The sequence below is a fragment of the Chinchilla lanigera genome, unplaced genomic scaffold (genome assembly GCF_000276665.1).
Source record: "Chinchilla lanigera isolate Chin_1 unplaced genomic scaffold, ChiLan1.0 scaffold00038, whole genome shotgun sequence".
Lineage (NCBI taxonomy): Eukaryota > Metazoa > Chordata > Mammalia > Rodentia > Chinchillidae > Chinchilla > Chinchilla lanigera.
In genome coordinates, this window is record NW_004955439.1 from 11,568,381 (window position 1) to 11,581,923 (window position 13,543).

General features: G+C 36.6%; 1 protein-coding gene across 2 annotated transcripts in view; it reads left to right on the plus strand.

Moving 5' to 3' along the window:
* Lats1 (large tumor suppressor kinase 1) overlaps positions 1 to 13,543 on the plus strand; it is a 51,633-nt gene that overhangs the window by 8,726 nt on the left and 29,364 nt on the right. For both annotated transcript variants that reach the window (XM_005390599.2, XM_005390598.2), the window contains exon 2: positions 8,933 to 9,443. In XM_005390599.2, the coding sequence (XP_005390656.1) occupies positions 9,093 to 9,443 (351 nt within the window). In that variant the 5' untranslated portion in view covers positions 8,933 to 9,092. The remainder of the gene's footprint in view (positions 1 to 8,932; positions 9,444 to 13,543) is intronic.

Here is a 13,543-nt window from a genome sequence, read left to right on the forward strand (position 1 = left end):
TTTTTTGAGACAGGGTCTTGCTATGCAGTTCAGGCTGGCCTTGAGCTCACTTTGTAGCCCAGGTTGGTCTCAAACTCACAACAATCCTCTTTCCTCAGGCTCCCAAGTGCTGAGATTACAGGTGTGAGTGACCATGCCTGGCTTTCTCTGTCAATTTTGAAAGATAGTTTTGCAGCATATATTAGTCTGGATTAAAAGTTGTTTTCTTTTTTTTTTTTTTTTTTTTTGTCTTTTTGAGACAGGGTCTCACTGTGCAGTTCAGGCTGGCCTTGAGCTCACTTTGTAGCCTAGCTCCGACTTGAGCTCTCAATGATCCTCCTACCTCAGCCTCCTGAGTGCTGGGATTACAGGCGTGCGCCACCACACCCGGCCTTAGAAGTTGTTTTCTTTAGGGTTTGAAAAAGTTCACTGCAAACCCTCCTGACCTTTAAGGTTTGTGTTGAAAAGTTTGCTATAACTCTAATGGGTTTACTTCTATAAGTGATTTTTTGCTTTTCTCTAACAGCTTTTAAGAACCTGTCCTAGTGTTGGACTTTTAAGATTTTGACTATGATGTATCATGGAGAAGTTCCTTTCTGATCATGGCTATTGGGGTTTTGTATGCCTCACTTATGTGTATGTTCTTTCCCCATACTTGGAAAGTTTTTTGCTATTACTTCTATGAAGAGGTTTTCTTTTTTATGCCATTTGTGCTGTCCTCTGATTTTTCATTAATTTCAGTTATCCTTAGACTAGTCTTAGATATTTTTAGATTAGTCTCAACAGTTAGCTGCTGTTAGATCCGTTTTCCATGATCTTTTGTCATTTTTAAGGTATCTCCAAGTATATGTTCACCAGATTCTAGCTTATCTTGCAGTTGTGACACTTTGTGCTCACATTGGTCATTTTTGTAGATCAGACCTTCAATGGAAGTTTTAATCTCCTGGATTTCTGTTTGGTATCTTTTAGCAAACTCCAATTCTTTACTAAACTGGTCACTCTGTTTTGTATCATTTTGTTTAGCTTAGAGAACTTTCTGGAAGTGTCTTTTAAAAGTTCACTGATCATTTTATTAAGTCCATTATCTCTTTAAGTATATCATGTTTGAGCTTGTTGAGTACCTTATCAATCTATTTTTTTTTTTTTTTTGGTCTTGTCTTTTATCATTTCATATAATTCAACTGTTTGGCTTTTGATTTCATGCTAATCAATGCCTTACAGGGGAGTTTTGGGAGGCATTTTGTTGCCTTATTTTCTCATGTTTATTTTGGTTTTTTTGTGTGTGCAGAGGTTGCAAGTGTGTTATAGTAAAAAGACTCTGTTGGTACTATTAACTTAGTGTCTGCTTTCCAGTAATGCACTGTGGGGATGACTAACTATAGCCCTTCCCTCTGTCTCATGGTCCAGCCACCTCTGTTAATTTGGGGAGAGGAGGGTGCAGAGTAATTGGCCCAGCTTCCAGTTCTCTGGAAATGAATCATGGTATTGATGATGACACAGACACCAACCAGGTACTATATTTGCATAAAGTAAAAAATTAATTAATAACAACAACAATTGTACCTCCCTGGCCATAGCAATAAAATCAGCAGCAATACTAGAGTTAAGACAAACTGGAGATTGATATACCATATGAACCAATAAAAGCTACCACTGTACCCCCCCTTAACAGTAGAAAAGAGAGCTGCAGTATAATATAGACAGACAGACAAACCAAATAATGACATATAGTAAATATGTACTAGATGCAGCAATTATATCGCCATTAACGATAGAAAATAATACAACAGTAATAGCATAGTGAACTAAATATCTAGAAATTAATGAAGCTTAATAGTAATCTAGTAAAGAAAGAAGGGTTAGGGAATGGCAAATGAAGTAAAATTTTAAAATAAAGGAAGATTAGAAGTAGGAGAGAAAAGTGAGATACTGGATCTTAGTTGTTTTTATTTTTTGTTTTTTTGGGGGTGGTGAGCAGTACCGGAAATTGAACTCAGGACTTCACACTTGCCAGGCAGGTGCTGCACCACGGAGCTATATCCCTGGCCCCTTTTCTTTGTTTTTTGGGACATGGTCTTGCTATGTAGTTCAGGCTAGCCTCAGATTCACAGCATCCTCATCCTCCACCTCATGAGTGCTGGGATTATAGGCATGCACTACCATAACCTGCTAGGGAATCTATTAAGGAGTAAAAGAAAATTAATACAATTAGATAAAACTAACAGAAAGGAACAAACATGAAAAAGAAACAAACAGAGCAAAACAGAGATTAAAAAAGGAAAGAAAAGAGGACAGAACCCCAAAAAACAATGAAGGGAAAGAGGAACACCTCCCCATCCTTGTTTTTTTCCAGGGTCTGCTGTATTGGTATCCGTTGCATATGGGGGAGGGATAGTGAGTCACTACTAAGACCTAAACTTGGTCAGTGACTACCAGCTTTTCTAATTTTTGTGCCTACTTCTGGTTCAGGAAAAATTAGAGAAAAGAATATGTGCTCTTCAAAGCAGTCACATGAGATACCCTACTTGTCGAGTTAGCCCCTCTCCAGCTTTCCTTGGCCAACAACCTAAATAGGCACACTTGAAGTGTTCCCATTCCCAAAAGTTTCCCACTCCCTTGTTTTTGAGTCTGTGAAGAACAGTGATAGTGACTGACTCTCGTCCTATGGCAACCTCTGAATAAATAGCTTCTGCTTGCCCTCATTTGTGGAGTCTATTTCCATATACTGTAATAGTTCTGTTTTACAGCAACATATCCAAAAATACCAGTGGCTTAACTAACCAGGGGAGACTTCAGCAGGGGCTTTGCATCCAGCAGTTTAGCAATCCAAGTTTCCTCCATTTTATGGAGCTACTGTCTCAAAATGTGGCTTGCATTGTCACTGAAGCAGGAAAGAGAGTTAGATAGGTACACTGGCTTTAAGTGCCTCAGCCCAGATTTGAGACATGTCACATCTGCTTACTAGGCTTCGGTCAGAGCTAATCTGAGAACAGAGAAGAGTGTATGAATATAGTCCCTGTCACAATGCATTTATCAAAAGCAACTGGAAGGAGAAACACTGTAATCCCTCCACTCTAGTTAAGTTTTGTTTTGGAGACAAGGTTTTGCTGTGTAGTTCAGGGTGAGCTTGAATTCACTGTGTAGCCCAGGCTGGCCTCAAACCTGTGGTAATCCTCCTGCCTCAGCCTCCCGAGTGCCTGGATTATAGGCATGCACTGCCATGCTTGGCTTACTCCAAGCATTTCTGAAATCAGTTTGTAATTCCTCTGCTCCAACATTTCTGGAATCTTCATTGACCAAAGCAATTCATTTTATAGCTCAAATGTTTAATGTAATGTTTATCATTTCCCTTGAAAAGCCAATAGATATATTTTATTGGTACACATTTGTAGTACATGATTACGTTTATCATGGGGAGTACAGGCATGCACCACTACGCCCAGCTGGTACATGTACGTAATACATCTTACTTCTTTTTGCTTTTCCTCTCCCCTTTCTCCCCACTTCTGAAGAGTTAATGTTGAAGTGATATTGTTTCATGGAATTAATGGTTTCTCTAAAGAAATGCTGTGTGTTTTAAATGTATTTTACATTTCTTGGCAGTACTAGGGATCAAACTGAGGGCCTCACCCATGATAGGCAAAAGCTTTTATCACTGAACTACATCCCCCAGCACTGTACTTTGTATTTTAATAAGAGTTTATAGCAGAGCAATTCCAAGAACCAGAGTTCTTTGATCATTTTCTTCATATATATATATTTTTTTCAATCAGATTTTCTTGGTACATTTTAGATATACATAATAATCACATTCATCATAGAGAATTTGTACCTGGCTTTTAAAATTTTCTATTTTGGAAAAGTTCATCTATACATAGAAGGGTATGAAGAACCTACACATACCTATTATCCAGCTACAAACAGTCTTCAACATACAGCGACCTTTGGTTCTTCTTTTTTTTTTTTGGTACTGCAAATTGAACTCAGGACCTTGGGCTTGCCAGGCAGGCGCTTGTGCCGCTGAGCTATATCCCCGGCCCCAACCTTTGTTTTATCTATGTCTCTATCCACTTCCGCACATAACTAAATAACTTTTTTTTTTTTTTTTTTGTGGTACTGGGAGTTGAACTCATGACCTCACGCTTACAAGGCAGGTGCTGTGCCACTGAGCTATATCCTCAGCCCCAACTAAATTATTTCGAAATAAATTCCAGACACTATATTTTATTCCCAAGTATTTCATCATGTACACAAAAGATAAGGTTAAAAGATGTTTTATTTAAACCCTTGGCACATTATTACACATACACCATAACTTCAGTCGCTCTGTGACTAGTGTACAGTTGGATGTTAGTTATTTTAGGAATTATGTCATTAAAGTCCAGAGTTACACAGTAAAGGACTAGAATGAGTCACTCTAGTTTACAGTTTCTTAAGTTGGTTCCATAGAATATGACTTTCATAAAATGCTCTGGGAAAAAGGTTAAACATGGTAAATTTGGGCAACAATGTGTTCTCTTATAAATGCCCATGATAATGTGAAAGAATGAGATGGCATATTTTGTATATTATTCCATTTTGGCTAGTAGTAGATAGTAGAATATGCAGTATTAATAGTGATTCTGTTAGTTTCCTATGACTTATGTAACAAATCACTATAAACTTGGTGGCATAAAGTAATGTAAATTTATCCTCTTACCGTTCTGGAGGCTAGAAATCCAAAGTGAAGATGTTCGCAAGGCTGTACTCCTTTGGAAGATATAATAGAGAAGACCATCATTGTCACTTCCATTTTCTTTTGGCGGCCTACATTCCTTGGCTTCTGGCCATATCACTCCAGTGTCTGCTTCCTTCATTGTGTTGCTCCCTGAATCAGATTTTTTTCTGCTTCTATTTATAAGAATACCTATAATTACATGTAGGGCTCATTTGGATGAATCATGGTAATCTCTCCATAGCAATATCCTTAACTTTTTTACCACCCTAGTCTTAACACTAAGATCTTTAACTTAATCATAGTTCCTTTTTCCACGTAAAGTAATATTTACAAATTGCAGTGTTAAACAGTGGCATTCTTGGGGCAGGATGCCACAAATTCAAGGCCATTCTGGACTAATAGTGACAATGAGAAAAAAAAAAAGGATGCATTTTTGGGGGGAGATCATTATTCAGTCTACTTAACAATGATTTTCTGTTGAGGGAGATAAATTTGTGAATTCATATATGTAGTGGTAATGTTTCACTTGATTGGCTTGTGAATTTATATATGTAGTGGTATGTTTCAACTTGACTGGCTTGTGAGCCATCCTGGAAATTAAATAAAGAAAGCTGGATGTGTCTGGGTGGGTCATGGCAGCATGACTTGGTTACTACATGGTATATTGTCCTTGACCTCTTTTTCTTTGGTGCTGGTCCCTTGCTCTGCTTGAACTAAGCAACTCTACCATGAACTAAGCAGCTTTGCTCTACTGTGCCCTACCACCATGAGGATTCTGCCTTGGAACCAGAGGACTAAGCCAAAATAAAGTTCTCCATTAGGTTGTGTATGTCAGGTATTGTGCTCAGAAGTGGAAAGCTGACTAGCATACCCAGCAAAGAAAATATTAAAAGAATCCTAGATGCAAAGAATGATTATAATCCAGATACTAAATGAATTAACACCTGAGACTATACAACCCACTGTTAATCTTTGTGAGAAATGGTAATCTCCAGAAGTCATGGAAAATATCTCCATTTTTAGAAAAGGCCAGAGATAAAGCCTGCAAATGATTGATTGATTGATTTTTGCAGACTTTAGATAGTGAAAAAATGTTAAGCCTAGAAAAATTCATTAGTAAGCTATTAAATGTTAATATTTTAGGGAGGCTTAGAAAGCAAAATGTTATATGTTATATATATTAGCAACCAGCTTCCTTCATGAAAGGACAGGATATGTCCTGATTTCCTTTCTGAAATAATTATTACTAGGTTGGGTTACATTGTAGATAGATTATGTATAATTTTCAATTTCCAGCAGGATACTGGCAATTTTTTAAAATAAAATGGGGAAATGTGGGCTGTTTACACTTGAATGATTTGTAACTAATTTAGCAATTGTACCTCAAAAGTACTGACTAATGAGATGAAGTTATCAAGAAACTACTTCTATTTTTTTTTTTTTTTTTGTGATATCGGGGATCGAACTCACGACCTTGTGCTTGCCAGGCAGGTGCTTATGCCACTGAGCTATATCCCCAGCCCAAAACTACTTCAGTTGATTCGCTAAGGGCTGCATCCTTTTCCTGGTCTGCTGTAAATATATGTATATGTAGAGATAATTCCCAAAATATAAATTATATTAATAATTTAAAGATGCGTTTATTTTAACAGCTGTATCACAATATAATTTATAAAGATTGGTTAAAAGGCAATTTTTGTATAATTTTTTACTATAATGATAGTGGGATATGGTGGAACATGCCTGTAATCCCAGTACTGAGGAGGCTAAAGTACGAAGATCAAGAGATATAGGCTTGAATAGTTAATGCTTAAAATTTTTTATGTTCTGATCAATTTTGTATGCTTGTGTCTGGTAATCTGGGCAGCTGATTTTAAGGTAACAATATGCAATGGAATTACCACGGTGAATTCTTACTATCTTGTCTAGTGAAACTCTGTATTATCTCTAATGTTTTATCTAATAATTATTTCCTTATTCTCTGTAATGGTTAGAACAATCTTCCATTCTTCTGCTAATCTGAGCAACATAGTTGACGATAGCAATATGTAATATAACAACCACTGTTAATTCGTATTATTTTTGTCTAGAAACCCTGTATCACTTTAAATGTTCTTGCTTTGGTTTGTTTATGTTTGTGATACTGGTATGTTGCTATTGTTCTATTTTTTGTTTGTCTGTGTCTCATTTATTACTCTCTTTAAAAAAAAAAAAGTTATAGGCTTGCCGGGCATGGTGGCGCATGCCTGTAATCCCAGCACTCGGGAGGCTGAGGCACAGGGATCTATGCGAGTTTGAGGCCAGCTTGGGCTACACAGCAAATTCAAGGCCAGCTTGAACTGCATAACAAAACCCCATCTCAAAAAGACAAAAAAAAATCCTTAATTTCCAAAAGAATCCTTAAAACAGGTTAATCTAGTGATCAAGGGAAGGTTCCATGAGGAAGTAACACAGGGCAGAAAGCTAGATGATAAAAATATCTACATATCTATCTAATGATATACATCTTTATGTAACATGAGTGTTAATTACATTTAATGAGAATAAAAATAGGCTGTCAGTTGATAATTACACTTCAATCTCAGCAGTACCACTTACATACTCTTTTGCCCAAACTCTCTGAACTTTAGTTTTGCATTTACAAGGTAGAAATAGCCAACCTACCTCACAGAGTTGTTAGGACAGTTAGATAAGAAGATAGGCAAAGTTGTTCAGTACTAACCAGGAACAGTCCCTCAGTAGGCACTGGGTGAAATTTCATGTTACTTCACATGAAGAAAATACTATTATTACAGGTCATAAATAAAATGGCTTTTCTGAGTTAATAATTTTCCCTATCAGTGCAAACATTTAAGTAGACTTTAGGTGACTGTTCTTTCTGTGTTGTAGAGTATTCGTGTGAGAAATAAAACAAGTTGACCTCAGAGATCCTTTCTCTACCCCATTATTGATAAGCTTATTGTCTTGTATAGTTCCATTCTACAGTTTAGGAACTAAACCCAAGCACCTCTTTTTGAAGCATTAGGAGGTCTTCTGGACTGGTTCTTAAAATAGCCATATCTTTTCTTCTAAAGAAATCTTGTACAGAAGTCTAATTTGTAAAATTTAAAATTGGAGCCTCTTGGTGGAGTTGATGGGAGATTGTCTTGTTTTATTCATGTAGTAATCCTCTGCATTTTAATATGCTTTATGTACTTACAAAGGCATGTTTTGTTTTGTTTCATTTTGTTTTACGGTGCTAGAGATTGAACCCAAAGCCTTTGCACTGAGCTACATCTCCTTTTTTTTTTGTACCAGGAATCGAACTCAGGACCTTGCGCTTGCCAGGCAGATCTTGTGCCACTGAGCTACATCCCCAGCGTTTTTGTTTTTTTTTTTTTGGTTTTTCTCTGGTACCGGGAACCGAACTCACGACCTTGCACTTGCCAGGCAGGCGCTTTTGCCGCTGAGCTAAATCCCCAGCGCCCCCAGCCTTCTTATTTTTTTATTTTGAGACAGTGCTTCACAAACTCACCAAGTTGCCCAGGCTGGGTTGGGATCTGCCTCAGTTTCCCAGCCTCCCAGAATGCTTGGAATACAGATGTGCGCCATCACACCCAGCACCAAAGCACTCTTAAAATTATTATTTTTATCATGATGACAGAATTCTGCACTTAATGATCTACCTGTTCAATAACTATGCAGACTTAGTACTGAGGCATGCTGTTCAGATTTACACCCAGCGGCTCAACTTGTCTTTTTTTTTTTTTTGGGTACAGTTCTGTACATCTTGTTTATAGAACCTCAATGTCTTTATTTTGCATTCCTTGTTTACCCAATACTGCAATATTTGTTTATTGTACTGTAGTTTTATGTTCTATTACACACTACAGTACTGTGTGTAACTGTTACGCAAATAAATACAAAGTCATCAAGTTGGAATTACCTTTGACCATTTCTTTGTTGTGAATATTGTAATGTACGTAGTGTATACAATTCTTCATTTAGGGACCAATTCATTTGAGGACCTAGTCACAGAAACTGGGCTCAGTTGTTGAAAGAGGAATGTATTACAGCTTGAGGCAAATACAGTAAATCTGTTTTAACTAGGAAATAGGTACAGAGAGGCTAAGTATCTTTTTCTGATCCTAAAGTAAATCCTTAATGGAATCAGAACTATAAGCTGGATATCTTCACTCCTGTATCAGTGAGTTTCATTGTACTGTTTTATCAATTATAGCTGTTCTTCTTTTACAGGGTTATTTAGAATATTAGGAATTTTAATGTTCCTGAAGAATTATTTTCACTTTTGAATTCATCAAAGAATTACTTTCACTTTTGTTCAAGAGAAAGCTCTGAATCTGTCAACTGGCTCTTAAAGAAGTCCTTTGTGTGGGTTACATATATAGATGTTTTAATGAAGAGGAGTGAAAAGCCAGAAGGATATAGACAAATGAGGCCTAAGACCTTTCCTGCCAGTAACTACACTGGCAGCAGTCGGCAAATGCTGCAAGAAATTCGGGAATCCCTTAGGAATTTATCCAAACCATCTGATGCTGCTAAGGCTGAGCATAACATAACCAAAATGTCAACTGAAGATACTCGACAAGTAAGAAATCCACCTAAATTTGGGACATATCATAAAGCCTTGCAAGAAATTCGAAACTCTTTACAGCCATTTGCAAATGAAACAAGTTCTTCCTCCCGGAGTACTTCAGAAGTTAATCCACAAATGTTTCAAGATTTGCAGGCTGCTGGATTTGATGAGGTCAGAATTTTTGTTCTTCTTACTTTGTACTATGTAATAGCACATGCTCTTAGATTTGACCATGTATACAAATTTGTCTTTTCCATCAACAAAGCATGTTTACAATTCAATTAATTACTATAACAAAATAATTCTTATTTCTTTAGTTTCTTTGCTAACTGTAACTAAATTCTGAGTTGAAGAAAGCCAGAGGTGAGGGGACATCTGTGTGAAATACGAGCTTGCTGAGCTCAGTGGCTGCTGGAGAAATGAGAGCTCCAGGATGTGAAGTTAAAATTGATAGCACAGGAAAAGTTGTTTTTTTTGTTTTTTTGAGGTTAGGTCCTGTTCTGTTGCCCAGGCTGGCCCTATGATTCTTCTTCAGTTTCTCTAGTAGCTGGGACTATATATGTATGCCACTGTCCCTGGCTTTCATTTTGAATACTTTTTCATAGCACATTTATCATGTTTTGTTTAGGTTAATAATAAAGGTTGCTTACTATATCTTGTGAGTGAATATTTTAGATGGCAAAAATCCTTTTAGATAAAAATCAGTTGTAGAAAGTGAAAAAATTAAAGTTCAATTTTTTTTTTGGTACTAGGAATTGAACTGAGGACCTTGTGCTTGCCAGGCAGGCGCTTATGCCGCTGAGCTATATCTCCGGCCTAAAACTTAATGCACATAATGATTATATTCGTCATGGAGAGTTATACACATACATACACATCTTTCTTCTTTTTACTTCCTCTTCCTCTCTTCTCCCTTCATAGTATTGGGTTCTTTTACCATTTGCAAAAGATTATCTGTTTCCTATTATCTGTTTGGGTTCTTTTCCCATTTGCAAAAGATTATCTGTTTCCTATTATCTGTCTTTTATTTTGCTCTTTAATTTATTTATACTTTGAGTTAAAAATTTGAAAATAGAGTGAGGTGTGTGGCACACACCTGTAATCCTAGCACTCGGGAGGCTGAGGCAGGAGAATTATCGCAAGTTTGAAGCCAGCCTGGGCTACACCGTGAGTTGAAGGTCAGCCTGCACTACAAAGTGATGTCCTGTCTCAAAAAATGGAAAAAAAAAATTAAAAATAGGAAATGTAAAATTGCCTTTAGTTCTACTATACAAAGACTACTACTCTTAAAATTCTTTTACTATTAACATTTTGGTGATGGCATTTCTAGATATCTCTTTACAGCCATACCTTAATGAAGGGAGAACTATCAGACAGTTTCCTCATTGTGTGACTGTTGTATAGTGCACACACACAATCCTAGCCAGTATACCCTACCACACATCTAGGTTGTATGGGAACAACTGTTGCATTGTATTTATGGTCTTATTAATGGAAACATTGTTATCTGGTGCCTGTTTAATTTTAAAAATGAGAACCTAAATCTGAATTATAATAAAAGATTTTAAAAGAGAAATTTACAGCTAAACTAGAAGGAGAAAAGGTTATTCTTTCTAGCTCATTCTAGTTACAATTTGATTAAAATTATTTCCTATCATTTTTATACTTACATGCTCTAAAAATACTGAATTTTTACCAGAAATTAGAGAGAGAAAGAAAGCACTTAGAATAGTTTTTGTGTAAGATTAAGAAAATAGCTGGAATGGAGATTTTCCAGAGTACTTTTTTCCTTCTTAGCCAAAAGGAAGACAATAAAGAGAATGTTACTCTCTCCTTTTATATATTGCTAAGGAAAGAGAGTTTTACCAAATCACGCAGGGATAATCACCACTAGGTGGTAATATGTTATGTCAGGTAAGTTACTCTACAGATACGTTAACCAATCAGTAAGGATAGTAAGTCATACCAGACATAGTTCATATCTTTAAGGGACTTAAAAGTCCTTTCTGATTTACATAGTTTTAAGAAATCTAAAGCATTGTTCAGTGGCTTATTTTCTTCTTTTTTCTTTTGCATTGCTGGGGATTGAATCTGGTAGGGCTTTGCACATGCTAGGCAAGCACTCTTCCACTGAGCAACATCTGCACCTCTAATGTCTTATTTTTTATTTATTGGCAGTAATAAAAATAATGGCTTTGCAGTATAAAGATATGTTAGCTTCAGTCCAACCATACATCTCAAAATTGTTGCTTTATGACACTAATAACCCTTAAGCAAGATTCCTTCACCAGAAGTGCTTAGATACTCATTGTTTCTCATTTGTCCAAACAGTGAAGGCATAGTATTACTAATATTGATATAAAAAATATGGCAATGTGCTTCTGCAGTCTCCTTGATTCACTTATTCTGCAGTTTCCCATTATACTATAGATCATCAAGAGTATAATTTGATACTTCAAAATTCTTACCTAGTTTTCATCTCATTCTTTTTACTGTTTCACAAACCCTAGCATACTCCTTTTGTGAGCTCTGCCAGGTTGAAGACAGTTGCTTTCTTCTTCTCTTTTGAGAATGTTTCTGCTGACTGTAGAATTAAACGCTCAACTATGTCTACATTAATTCCTTAGTAAGTTTAAATGTTAAGAGTTGGGCATGGTGGCATGGATGGATGCCTGTAATCCCAGAAATCAGGAAGCTGAAGCAGGAGGACCACTGTAAGCTCAAGGCCAGCTTAAGGAACACAGTCAGTTCAAGGCCAACCTGAACTACATAGCAAGACACTGTCTCAAAAACAAAACAAAACAAAAAATTAAATGTTAAATAGCATGATACATTCTGGAGCACATTAATGTACAGTTATTGGGTGCAGTGGCACATGCCCATAATCTCAGCTACTTGGGAGGCTGAGCAGGAGAATCATGAGTTCAGTGCCAGCCTGGGTGACTTAATAAAACTGTATCTCAAAATAAAAAAATAAAAAGAGCTGGGTGTTTAGCTCAGTGGCAGAGTGCTCCAGGGTTCAATCCCCAGTACCACAAAAATAAGAAATAGAGGGGGGGAAATGTGAATACCCAATCACTGGCATGTATTTTTACCTAGAAACAGGTGTAATTACATGGACTTAATATTTTCTGTCACATAAGACTTATATCCAGGCCGGGCATAGTGGCGCACACCAGTAATCCCAGCACTTGGGAGGCTGAGGTAGGAGGATTGTTGTGAGTTCAAGGCCAGCTTCAGCTACAAAGTGAACTCAAGGCCAGTCTGAACTGCATAGCAAGACTCTGCCTCAGAAAGACAAAACAACAAACAACAACACCTTATATATATAAAAAAGACATATCCAAAAGTTACTGATTTGAAGATGTTCTTTTTCACACTTGACATCATTCATTTAATGAATACTTGGTTGATGTTACAGATATAAAATATATTTTAAAACAGCAATAAATATTTTTTTAAAAGCCAGCATAATAATCACCAAACTCATCTGCTGAAATTCCAGTGTATTTAACAAGAATGATTCCCACAATGAAAAAGAATAGTGGGGTGGGTGCCAATTTTCTTGCTAGTTGAGGTAGTGCTGCCATGTGATAGATAATAGTATAATTACCAGTTCACTTGTCTTAACCAGTTTTAAAATTAAGCACTCAGAGATGAATTTTAATTTTAGGTGATTTGTGTTATTTTAAATTTGCATATAAAATAAAACATTAATTTCTTCGTATCTCATTACAAATTTGCAAAGTCTAAATTGGCATGAAATGTGACCACATTACCTTAGCTTCAGTAAGGAATTGAATGTGGTTGTTTTCAACATAAATACAAAGAATGCTTTAAACAAGATAGTGAGTCAGTTTGAATAGTTGTCATTGGCTCAGCTTGTTAAACATGTCAGAACGTAGGACTCTTTTGAATTTCATTTGTTGGTGGCCGCATGCTCCAGCACCACTATCATATCTATTGCCTAGCACATGGGATGCACAAAAGACCAGTACCTAAATCCAAAATAACAAAATTATTCCATAAACCATGCTGCTTCTAGTAAGATAGTAACTTTTTTTTTGTTTGTTTGTTTTTGTTTTTCTTTTTGGTTTTTCTCCGGTACCAGGAACCGAACTCACGACCTTGCGCTTGCCAGGCAGGCGCTTTTTGCCGCTGAGCTAAATCCCCAGCCCCGCCCTTTGGACCACATTTAATAGCTTTTGCTAATGAAATTATTTAAAATGGGAGATGGTTATGGGATAAAGTCAAATGCATGAGATTAGAGA